This window comes from Lithobates pipiens, unplaced genomic scaffold (genome assembly GCF_037356315.1).
Source record: "Lithobates pipiens isolate NorthernLeopardFrog02 unplaced genomic scaffold, aLitPip1_a1.2 Scaffold_16, whole genome shotgun sequence".
In the NCBI taxonomy this organism is placed as follows: Eukaryota; Metazoa; Chordata; class Amphibia; order Anura; family Ranidae; genus Lithobates; species Lithobates pipiens.
Window position 1 is genome coordinate 11,864,519 of NW_027507748.1, and position 13,204 is coordinate 11,877,722.

Here is a 13,204-nt window from a genome sequence, read left to right on the forward strand (position 1 = left end):
AGTGGGACACAATTGTGAAGTGGAACGAAATCTATTGGATATTTTAAACTTTTTTAGCAAATAAAAAACTGAAAAGTGGTGCGTGCAAAATTATTCGGCCCCTTTACTTTCAGTGCAGCAAACTCACTCCAGAAGTTCAGCGAGGATCTCTGAATGATCCAATGTTGTCCTAAATGACTGATGGTGATAAATAGAATCCACCTGTGTGTAATCAAGTCTCTGTATAAATGCACCTGCTCTGTGATAGTCTCAGGGTTCTGTTGAAAGCGCAGAGAGCATCATGAAGACCAAGGAACACACCAGGCAGGTCCGTAATACTGTTGTGGAGAAGTTTAAAGCCGGATTTGGATACAAAAAGATTTCCCAAGCTTTAAACATCCCAAGGAGCACTGTGCAAGTGATCATTTTGAAATGGAAGGAGTATCGGACCACTGCAAATCTACCAAGACCTGGCCGTCCCTCTAAACTTTCAGCTCAGACAAGGAGAAGACTGATCAGAGATGCAGCCAAGAGGCCCATGATCACTCTGGATGAACTGCAGAGAACTACAGCTGAGGTGGGAGAGTCTGTCCATAGGACAACAATCAGTCGTACACTGCACAAATCTGCCCTTTATGGAAGAGTGGCAAGAAGAAAGCCATTTCTCAAAGATATCCATAAAAAGTCTCGTCTAAAGTTTGCCACAAGCCACCTGGGAGACACACCAAACATGTGGAAGAAGGTGCTCTGGTCAGATGAAACCAAAATCCAACTTTTTGCCCACAATGCAAAACGATATGTTTGGCGTAAAAGCAACACAGCTCATCACCCTCAACACACCATCCCCACTGTCACACATGGTGGTGGCAGCATCATGGTTTGGGCCTGCTTTTCTTCAGCAGGGACAGGGAAGATGGTTAAAATTGAGGGGAAGATGGATGCAGACAAATACAGGACCATTCTGGATGAAAACCTGTGGGAGTCTGCAAAAGACCTGAAACTGGGACGGAGATTTATCTTCCAACAAGACAATGATCCCAAACATACAGCAAAATCTACAAAGGAATGGTTCACAAATAAACGTATCCAGGTGTTAGAATGGCCAAGTCAAAGTCCAGACCTGAATCCAATGGAGAATCTGTGGAAAGAGCTGAAAACTGCTGTTCACAAACGCTCTCCATCCAACCTCACTGAGCTCCAGCTGTTTTGCAAGGAAGAATGGGCAAGAATTTCAGTCTCTCGATGTGCAAAACTGATAGAGACACCCCAAGCGACTTGCAGCTGTAATCCCAGCAAAAGGTGGCTTTACAAAGTATTAACGCAAGGGGGGGGGGGGGGGCCGTATCATTTTGCACGCCCCACTTTTCATTTTTTTATTAGTTAAAAAAGTTTCAAAAATCCAATAGATTTCGTTCCACTTCACAATTGTGTCCCACTTGTTGGTGATTCTTCACAAAAAATAAACATTTTATATCTTTATGTTTGAAGCCTGAAATGTGGCAAAAGGTTGAAAAGTTCAAGGGGGCCGAATACTTTCGCAAGGCACTGTATGTGCCAGGGGACCCCCTCAGCTCATTATATATGTCTGTGCCAGGGGACCCCCCCAACTCATTGTATATACCTCTGTGCCAGGGGATCCCCTCAACTCATTGTATATACATCTGTGCCAGAGTTCCCCCTTAGCTCATTATATATACACCTGTGCCAGGGACCCCCTCAACTCATATATACATCTGTGCCAGGGACCCCCTCAAATCATATATACATCTGTGCCAGGGGACCCCCTCAACTCATATATACATCTGTGCCAGGGGACCCCCTCAACTCGTGTATATGCATCTGTGCCAGAGGACCCCCTCAGCTCATTGTAAATACATCTGTGCCAGGGGACCCCCTCAGCTCATTGTGTATACATCTGTGCCATCTTTATGTGCTCTAAAAGACCCCCTCAGCTCTATGCACTGAGGCCCTGCCACAATGCAATGTCCAAGTCACCAGAGTCTACAGGCCACCAACAATACAGGACAGGGTTCCAAATCCCAGGACTGTCCAGCAGAGTCTGGGACACTTGACAGCTATGCCAGTGTCAGGAAGTGCTACTACCAAGTACCAGTGTGTTCTGGCACAAAAAGGTCTGGATATGCCGGTGGTAAATAGTCAGGTCTCCTCGGTGTTCAGGCCACTGATTCTACAGGATAGGGTTAAAAATCTCAGCCTTGACCAGCAGAATTTCCAAGACACTTGCCAGCTTTCCTTGTGCCAGGAGGTGGCGCTAGTGTGTTCTGGCAACAAAAAAAAGATCTAAATGTACAAGTTAAAAAAAAAAAAAAGTCATTGTTCTTCGGTATTTGCGTTCAGTAAACTTTCTCTCCAGCATTAAATCTGTGCACCTCCCTGCGATGTTTGGGGATGATCCGGTCAGGGGCAATGGCAATCGGTGACACCCACCCTGCTTAGAAAATGTACAGTGTCTTCTCTCTTGCCTATAGTGAAAGGAGAATTTTATGGAAAAAATTATAATACCCCCTACCCCCACCCCTTGATTCTCACTCTTTCCTCTCTGTTTCTTTGCTGACAGTGTTGAAGTTGGGTCCGGAGGCCTTCAAATTCGAAGGCGGCGCAGAAGCTGTGGCCGTGCGGCAGAACGAGAAGTATTATATCCTGCGTCCGGAGGTGATAGAAACGTACTGGTACATGTGGCGCTTCACCCACGACCCCAAATATCGCGCCTGGGGCTGGGAGGCCGCGCAGGTAAACCGCATGAACCAAACTCCATTAAATGTTGTGTGAGCTTTTTGTGGTCACTGTGTCCACATTAACAGGAGTTTGTCTCCATCTACAGGCCATTGAGAAGTACTGCAGGGTGAGTGGAGGCTTCTCGGGAGTGAAGGACGTCTACTCCTCATCACCGGCCTACGATGATGTCCAGCAGAGCTTCTTCCTCGCTGAGACACTCAAGTGAGTCCCAGGAATCACCGACACACACTGGGGAGGGTTTACTAAAACTACAGCACTCAGAATCTGGTGCAGCTGTGCATGGGAGCCAATCAGCTTCTAACTTCAGCTTGTTCAGTTAAGCTATGGCAATAAAACCTGGAAGCTGATTGGTTGCTGTGAAGAGCTACACCAGGTTTTGCACTCTCCAGTTTTAGTAAATAACTACCCCCTCCCCCCCGTCCCATCCCATAGCTGTACGCATGTTTCTGTGGTAAAGGCCTGTTATTATGACATGCAACGGGGGGGGAGTCTGAGCAAAGCACAAAGTCTATTGTTATAAAGGCTGGCCTGACAGCCTGACAGCTAAATACATCAGAGCAGAATTTGTATTTCTATTCATCCAGTCTTCAGATTTACACAGCTCTGTCACAAAGCACAGCTCTATCTGGCAGAGCAGGAGATCTGATTTTTTTTTTTCTCTCCTGCAGTTCAATAACTTACGATTGCACAGTAAAGGGGAAGCAGCAGAATGATGAGCTCATCTGTCACTACAAGCATATCCCCTGTTAGGAACTCAAGCCCTGTGACACACCTGATTGGTTCCTTGTGCTACTACTCTCTCCCCTACTCATATTTATTTAACCACTTGAAGACCAGGACTATTATGACACTTTTTGTTTACACAAGTAAAAATCTGTATTTTTGCTAGAATATTCCTTAGAACCCCTAAACATATATATATATTATAATGTTTTTTTTTTTTGTTTTTTGTTTTTTTGTTTTTTTTTAGCAGAGACCCTAGAGAATAAAATGACAGTCTTTGCAATTTTTTATGTCACATGGTATTTTGCACAGCAGTTTTTCAAATGCAATTATTATGGGAAAAAAATACACTTTGATGGATTTTAATGCAAAAGAAAAACAATATATATATATATATATATATATATATATATATCCCTTTTTTTTTGTTAAAATATAAAAGAATAAAAGATGATGTGGCACCAAGTAAATAGATACCAAACACGTCTCCGTTTTAACCACTTCAAGACCAGGCCTCTTTGTGACACTTTGTTTACAAGTAAGAACCCCCAAACATATAAATTAATAATAAAAAAATAAATATATATATATATACATACATAGATCGAGATATATATATACATACATATACAGTTCTATTAGAGACCCTAGAGAATAAAATGTCATTTGTTGCAATTTATTTGTGTGGCAGTTTTTCAATCGCAATTTGTTTTATAAAAAAAAAATATATATATATATAATAGAGAGCGAGAGATGATATCTCTCTCTCTCTCTCTCTCTCTCTCTCTCTCTCTCTCTCTCTCTCTCTATATCTATATATATATCTATATCTATATATATATATATATATATATATATATATATATATATATATATATATATATGTGTGTGTGTGTATGCATATACAGTTCTAGCAAAGACCCTAGAGAATAAAATGTCAGTCATTACAATTTGTTATATGCATGGCAGTTTTTCAATCGCAATTTGTTTTATAAAAAAATACACTATAATTACATTTTAATGCAAAAAAACATGATATATAACCCAATTGTTTGGTATGAAATTAAAGATGTTACGCCAAGTAAATAGATAAAATTGCGCACGCTCGTGGAATGGTAGCAAACTACAAAAAAACTTTTTACAGGTTACCAGTTTAGAGTTACACCAGAGAATTATTGCTCATTCCTTAACGCTTGCGATGATACCTCACATGTGTGGTACAAACACAGTTTACATATGCGTGTGCGACCTATGTATGCACTCGCCTCTGCACGCGAGGATGGGAGGCACTTTACTTTTTTATTTTATTTTTTTTTTTACTTTTTATTTGAATGATTTTAATTTTTTTACACTGACCCTTTACATTTACTTTTATTGCTATCACAAGAAATGTATACATCCTTTGCGATTAAAAATAAAGCATGACGGGTCCTCTTTCTGGAGACATCTGGGGTCTATAAGACTTGTTGTTTTGACTCCCCTCTACTTCCAGAGGACTGCAGAGGGGACGTTACATTGTGAATTTGGTATTCAACCCTCAGTGTTTTGTTTATTTTTTGATAAAAAAAAAAAAAACTGAGCACAATAATAATAAACATTGCTCAGTAAACTATTTGATAATCACTTGTCCTCTGGAAGATTTATCCCCTTAACGTTCAGACCATTTTCTGCGATACGGCACTGCATCGCTTTAACTGACAATTGCGCAGTCATGCGACGCTGTACGCAAACAAAATTGATTTCCCCCCCCCCCCCCCCCCCCCCCCCCACGAATAGAGATTTCTTATGGTGGTATTTGATCATCTCTGCCTTTTTTTTATTTTTTTTTTTTTTTTTACTTTTTGCTCTAAAACGGATCAAATTTAAAAATTACATTTATTCATCAGTTTTGGCCAATATGTATTTTGCTACATATTTGTATGTAATCTGAATGCGCTCGTCCCGCCCCCCTCCCTGTCCCCTCTAAAGCTGCAGTAATCTGAGGTGAGGCTGCAGATGGGCATTGATGGCAATGGTGAGGCTGCAGATGGGCATTGATCAAGCTACATTGATGGGCACTGGTGAGGCCACAGATGGGCATTGAGGGCAATGGTGAGGCTGCAGATGGGCATTGATCAAGCTGCATTGATGGGCACTGATGAAGCCGCAGATGGGCATTGATGGCAATGGTGACTGCTGCAGAGGGGCATTGATGGCAATGGTGAGGCTGCAGAGGGGCATTGATGGCAATGGTGAGGCTGCAGATGGGCCTTGATGGCAATGGTGAGGCTGCAGATGGGCATTGATGGCAATGGTGAGGCTGCAGATGGGCATTGACGGCAATGGTGAGGCTACAGATGGGCATTGATCAAACTGCATTGATGGACACTGGTGAGGCCGCAGGTGGGTATTGATGGCAATGGTGACTGCTGCAGGTGGGCATTGATGGCGAGGCTGCAGATGGCATTGATGGCGAGGCTGCAGATGGCATTGATGGCGAGGCTGCAGATGGCATTGATGGCAACGGTGAGGCTGCAGATGGGCATTGATGGCAACGGCGAGGCTGCAGATGGGCATTGATGGCAACGGTGAGGCCGCAGATGGGCATTGATGGCAACGGTGAGGCCGCAGATGGGCATTGATGGCAACGGTGAGGCTGCAGATGGGCATTGATGGCAACAGCGAGGCCGCAGATGGGCATTGATCAGGCTGCATTGATGGTGAGGCTGCAGATGGGCATTGATGGCAATGTGAGGCTGCAGATGGGTATTGATCAGGCTGCATTGATGGGAATGCTGAGGTTGCAGATGGGTGTTGATCAAGCTGCATTGATGGGCACTGGTGAGGCCGCAGATGGGCATTGATGGCAATGGCGAGGCTGCAGGTGGGCATTGATCAAGCTGCATTGATGGCAATGGTGAGGTGGCATTGATGGGCACTGGTGAGGCTGCAGATGGGCATTGATCAGGCTGCATTGATTGGAGTGGTGAGGTTGCAGATGGGCGTTGATCAAACTGCAGATGGGCATTGGTCAGGCTGCATTGATGGCAATGGCGAAACTGCAGATAGGCACTGGTGAGGCCGCAGATGGGCATTGATGGCACTGGTGTGGCTGCAGCTGGGGCACTGGTGAGGCTGCAGATGGGCATTGATCAAGCTGCATTGATAGCAATGGTAAGGCTGCAGATGGTCATTGATGGCAATGGTAAGGCTGCAGATAAGTATTGATTAGGCTGCATTGATGGGAATGTAGAAGTTGCAGATGGGCATTGACCAAGCTGCATTGATGGGCACTGGTGAGGCCGCAGATAGGCATTGATAGCGTTGCTGAAGCTGCAGATGGGCATTGATGGCAATGGTATGGCTGCAGATGGGCATTGATCAAGCTACATTGATGGGCAATGGTGAGGCTGCAGATGGGCACTAGTGGGGCTGCATTGATGGGCACTAATAAGGCTGTTATGCTGGGCGCTGACCCTTATTTTGCTTCAAGGTTCTTTATTACGTTTTTTTCTTTTTTTCCTGAAACGTCCCTCTTAAAATAAAGGGTGATAAATACGGTATATACCCTGTAGCGGTATATCTGCTATGGGGTGGTCGGGAAGTGGTAAAATTCTTACAGCAGCTCTTTCAATGTACAACTTTCCATTCTGCTGGCTTCTGCTTCCCCCAGTGCTGAACTTCACAGAGAAGAGTTAACAATGGACAGGACAGAGTGCAGTCAGTGGAGGAGGGGGGAGGGGTCGTGCTGGACGGCTGAGGTTCTCCGCATGCCTACTGCACTTGGACAGCTCTGAGTCTTTAGTCATGATCAGGACCTGGTAGTACAGGCTCCCAATCATGTGACCACTGTAACGACCAATCAACAGTGTTCATATAACCAGGAAGTCCCCCGGGTATGAAGACCCAAAGATAAGGACACCAGGACTGGGCAAATTTAAAGTGTGGGGTGTAGTGGCTGTCGTGAGACATAACATATTTGGGGGGGGGAGGGGGTGTATTGATCCTGTGGTGGGTGAGATGCATCACGTGGGAAGGTTCCAGGCTCGTCGTGGAATAATAAAGTTGATGGATTGTACGGTGCGCTGCCCCCTATTTATCTCAGAATGTATTGGCAGTTTAATAATCCTCTCCCAGAGAGGCTGATCGCAGCTCAGGTGCACTTTTTTTTTTTTTTTTTTTTTTTAATGATTCTCCGGTCCCCTCCTCGCCATCTTTGTATTTTTTCGGCCCGGTGACGCACATCGCTCACATTTATCACCATAAACAGAAGGGGATGGAGCCAGCCAGCTCCAGGGGGAATACTAGTGTGGGGTCCGGTGTAATGGTTCTGACCTCCTGGGTCCCTGACGTTGGCATGCGCGGTTCTCACTTTACATTAGTTACAGTTAGTTACATAGTTAGGTTGAAAAAAGACACAAGTCCATCCAGTTCAATCACTTTACATGGTTTTATATTGTATAATATGTACAAAGAGAAGCCAAAAGAAAAAAATCGCAATAAGCATATACGGATTGGTTTGCGCAAAAGTAATCCCATCTTCAAAATTGTGGATAGATTTGTGGCACTTTTATTATAATTTTTTTTTTATTAGTAATGGAGGCGATCTGTGATTTTTAGCGGGACTGCGACATTGCGGCGGACAAATTGGACACTTTTGACACTATTTTGGTACCACTGACACTTATACATCAATCAGTGCTATAAAAATGCACTGTGTAAATGTCACTGGCAGGTAAGGGTTTAAACACTAGGGGGCAATCAAGGGGTTAAATGTGTTCCCTCAGCATGTTCTAACTGTAGGGGGGATGGGCTCACTAGGACATGACAGAGACCACTGCTCCTGATGACAGGGGCCAGTAGATCCCTGTCATGTTGCTAGGCAGAACAGAGAAATGCCTTGTTTACATAGGCATCTCCCCGTTCTGCCTCTCCATGCCACGATTGTGGACCCGCTAGCCGCCGATGGAGTGACACACGGGTACGTCTTTTTTGCGCACCAGTGCCACTTTGCCAACGTATGTCGGCATTTCTGTAAATTCCATGCAAACTTGCAGCTCCACTTGCTGGATTTTGAGTGGTTATACCAGGATACTAGCTGCAGACAGCATCCGGCAATTTTTTTTTTTTTTTTTTTTTTTTTAACTGGCTTTCTTGTCAAAGCAATCCTAGCAGCTATTTAGCTGCTGGATTGCTATTACAAGCATCAGAAAGGGGGTGGACATCCTCCCCCTGCTGCATTCCATGGCTCTCTCAGGCTTTCCTATACCACCGGGGGAACCAGACAGGGTGCTTCATCAGATTTGCTGACCCGTCAGAATGTGTAACGGAAGTGATGTTCCGTCACCACCATCTTGGTACACCTTTCACTCTTCCACGGTAAGGATACACTGAGAAGGGGGAAAGCGGACATCTTGTTACACCCACCAGAGTTTTGCATTTTACACTTATTTTGACCAGTAAAGTGAGTTTATATAGTGAAATACAGTATAGTGCAGTACTTAGAATTCCGTCTCACTGGTTGGATGGTGAATTTTAAAATAGGTTTGCTAATCTGACAGAAGTTTGCTGCTTTTAAAATTCAACATCTAACCAGACTGAGTTCTAAGCACTGTATGTATTTCACTATATAAACTCACTTTACTGTTAAAAATAAGTGTAAAATGCAAAACTCTGATGGGTGTAACAAGATGTCCGCTTTCCTCCTCCTCAGTGTATTACTGTGGAAGAGTGTGGGGTGTAGCAAGATGGCGGCGACAGAACGTCACTTCCATTGCACATTCTGACGGGTCACCTAATCTGATGAAACAAGGGCAGCCAACAGATTCACCGGCTGTCCATAGAGTTGATCGGAGACCAGAACGGCTCCCATCATCTCTATGGTCTAAGAAACCCGAAGTCATGCGCATTTCATCACTTCCAGTTTTGCGATTGTAAACAAACCCTTGGTTTGGAAAAAAAAAAAGCATTGGATCATATACCAATCTTGGTATGATCTGAAGCTATTACCCGCTTCCCGACCTCCTCACGCCGATATACGTCAGGCAAATTCACGTACCTGTACGTTGCCCTTTAAGAGGCAGCGGGGGCGCACGCCCGCGGGAAGCTCTGTGAGTCCGGTCGCGGTTTCCCAGCGGACTCGATCGCCGCGGGATACCCGCGATCGCCTCGTTGGGAGAGGTAGAACGGGGAAATGCCGATGTAAATGGCATCTCCCCGTTCTGCCTAGCAACAAGTGACACTGATCTCTGCTCCCTGTGATTGGAGCAGAGATTAGGGATGCGCACAACACAGCCACGCCCCCCACAGTTAGCAACACGCCCCCTAGGACACACTTAACCTCTACACTGCCACCTCCTGGTTAACCCCTTCACTGCCTGTGTCATTTACACAGGAATCAATGCATTTGTATAGCACTGATTGCTGTATAAATGACAATGGTCCCAAAAATGTGTCAAATGTCCGATGTGTCCGCCACAATGTCGCAGTCGCAATAAAAATCGCTGATCGCCACCATTTAAAAAATATATATTAATAAAAATGCCATAAAACTATCCCCTATTTTGTAGACGCTATAACTTTTGTGCAAACCAATCGATAATCGGTTATTGCGATTTTTTTTTATTGATTTTTTTTGGATATTTTTTTTTTTACCAAAAATATGTAGAAGAATATGTATCGGTCGAAACTGAGGGGAAAAAAATGTTTTTTATATATATTTTTGGGGGGATATTTATTATAGCAAAAAGTAAAAAATATTGCGTTTTTTTTTTTCAAAATTGTCGCTCTTTTTTTGTTTATATCGCAAAAAATAAAAAACACAGAGGTGATCAAATGCCACCAAAAGAGCTCTATTTGTGGGGAAAAAAGGACGTCAATTTTGTTTTCGGTACAACGTCGCACGACCGCGCAATTGTCAGTTAAAGCGACGCAGTGCCGAATCGCAAAAAGTGCTCTGGTCAGGAAGGGGGTAAAATCTTCCGGGGCTGAAGTGGTTAAGGGCAGAGGAGAGATACGGGGTCTAAAAGACCCCAGGCCTCTCAGTGAAGAGTACCTGTCACTGCCTATTGCTGTCACAGGGGACGTTTAGATTTCCTGTGCGCAGCGTTCCCGCGCCAATGCGCAAAAAGCGATAGCACCACACGTGTGAGGTATCACCATGAACATATCAGATCATGGGCAGTAATTCTATCACCAGACCCCCCCTCTGTACATCAAAAGTGGTCGCCTGTAAAGGCTTTTAAAGCATCGCCTATGGATAATAAAACTGACATTGTTTGTCGCATTTCCAGGGGCGTAACATGTTTGGTATCTGTTTACTCCGCGTAACATCATCTTTTATATTTTACAAAACAAATTGATTATTATATTGTGCTTTTGTGCATTTAAATGAAAAAATATATATTTTTTTATCCAACCCAAAAAATTGCATTTGAAACACTGTTGCAAAAATACTGTGCGTCATAAAATGCGCAATACTCCCAACGCACACGTTTCTGCACCACTGCATCTTAAATTGGGTGCTGAAATGACCAGCAGCTGGAACTGACTGCAATCATGAGAAGGAAGTGTCACCCGCACACCAGGATCTCCAAATTTGGCTCAAATTTTAATCATAGTATCAAAAAAAACTAAATAGAAGCAACGTTTCGGAGCCACTCAGGACCCCTTCATCAGGGATGTGACGACCTACCTGATGAAGGCGTCCTGTGCCTGATGAAGGCGTCCTGTGCCTGATGAAGGCGTCCTGTGCCTGATGAAGGCGTCCTGTGCCTGATGAAGGCGTCCTGTGCCTGATGAAGGCGTCCTGTGCCTGATGAAGGCGTCCTGTGCCTGATGAAGGCGTCCTGTGCCTGATGAAGGCGTCACGTGCCTGATGAAGGGGTCCTGCGTGGTTCCGAAACGTTGCCTCTATTTATTTTTTTGATACTATGTCATTAAAATTTTGGACCCAATTTTGGAGATCCTGGTGTGCTGGTGACACTTCCTTCTCATAAAATATGGCAACACCCAGTGGATAGCTACAATATATTCCTATTATACAGCAGCAAGACTGCATCCATTTCCTGTTGATACCCTCTCCCTCTGATCCAAACTGTTGTTGGCCAGCATCTGATTGCTGTTAACTTTCTCTGCTATCAGTCATGTTGTTCCTGGGCATTATGTGAAAGAACACATCCCAGACATCCCTTTAGACATTCCTGCTCTTCCCTGCTGGCCACAGGGGGTTCTACGGACCTAGTATTACTCTCGTTATTAGAGGGTAATCAAGCCATAGCTATTAGCTTTGTTTTATTAGCTTTGTATTAGCTTTGTCTACCATCAATAATTTTGTTCCTTATATGAAAGAACACATTCTAGAGATCCCTTTACACATACCTGATGGCCACTGGGTGTTATTACACTTATTATTCGAGAGTAATCAAGTCATTGTTGCTGGATTTCTCTCCAATCAATCATTTTGTTCCTGGGCATTATATGAAAGAACACATCATAGAATTCCCTTTACACATACCTGCTGGCCACTGGGTGCTACAGACCTTTTATCACTCTCATTATTGGAGGTAATCAAGCCGTTGCTATTCGCTTACTGTGCCATCAATCATTTTGTTCCTGGGCATTATGTGAAAGAACATAACCCAGTGACCTCTTTAGACATACCTGCTGGCCACTGGGTACTACAGACCTGTTATTACTCTCATTATTTGAGGTAATCAAGCCATTGCTATTAGCTTTCTCTGCCATCAATCATTTTGTTCCTGGGCATTTATATGTAAAAACACATCCAAGAGATCCCTGTACACATACCTGCTGACCACTGGGTGCTACAGACCTATTATTACTCATTATTGGAGGTAATCAAGCCATTGCTATTAGCTTACTCTGCCATCAATCATTTTGCTCCTGGGCATTATGTGAAAGAACACATCCCAGCGATCTCTTTAGACATACCTTTAGATATACCTGTTCCTCCCTGCTGGCCACAGTCCTATTATTACTCTCGTTATTAGAGGGTAATCAAACCATTACTATTGCCTTTCTCTGCCATCAATCATTTTGTTCCTGGGCATTATATGACAAAACACATCCCAGAGAGCCCTTTAGACAGACTCGCTCCTCCCTGCTCACCACTGGGTGATACAGGCCTATTATTACTCTTGTTATTTTAGGGTAACCAAGCCACTGATCAGCAGATTGCACAGTTTAGCAGTGGATTCACAAATGTGAATGCACCCTGCTGGCGATTATATGTGAGAGGCCCCAGAGGGGGTTTCTGCGATTAGCTGCAAGTAGGCCGCCCCATTGAATGCAATGGGAGGCCTCTGGCTCTTGCAGGTAATCGCAGCCGCTCGCGTGTAATCTCTCATGCTGTGATTACATGTAAGTGATTGGACTGCCTGTGTCCAAGGCCAATCACTCGCATACGATTGCAGTATGAGAGATCAGATGTTAGTGGGCACCGCTAGCTGAGACAGCCCGGAGGCCTCCCATTGCTTGTAGTGGTGCTGTCTCCTCGCAGCTAATCGCAGGAACCCCAGATATGAATTCTTTGACATACTCCTATCTGCTGATTTATATTTTCATTTAGTGACTTTTGATTGGATAATGATCTGGGATTGGTTTTGATGATCACTCTGCTCCTCTCTGGTTTCCCCTCCCCCACAGGTACCTGTATCTTCTCTTCTCCAGCGACGACCTTCTGCCATTGGACAACTGGGTCTTCAACACAGAAGCTCATCCGTTACCTGTCATCCACCTGGCCAAT

At 44.2% G+C, this 13,204-nt stretch overlaps 1 protein-coding gene across 1 annotated transcript in view; it reads left to right on the forward strand.

The window, feature by feature from the left end:
- The window catches only part of MAN1A2 (mannosidase alpha class 1A member 2), a gene marked incomplete at its 3' end in the record, with an annotated part of 179,647 nt that extends 166,443 nt beyond the window's left edge, over positions 1–13,204 (forward strand). Inside the window, 3 exon segments of the mRNA XM_077479577.1 lie at positions 2,558–2,730; positions 2,822–2,937; positions 13,105–13,204. Of these exon segments, the coding sequence (XP_077335703.1) occupies positions 2,558–2,730; positions 2,822–2,937; positions 13,105–13,204 (389 nt within the window).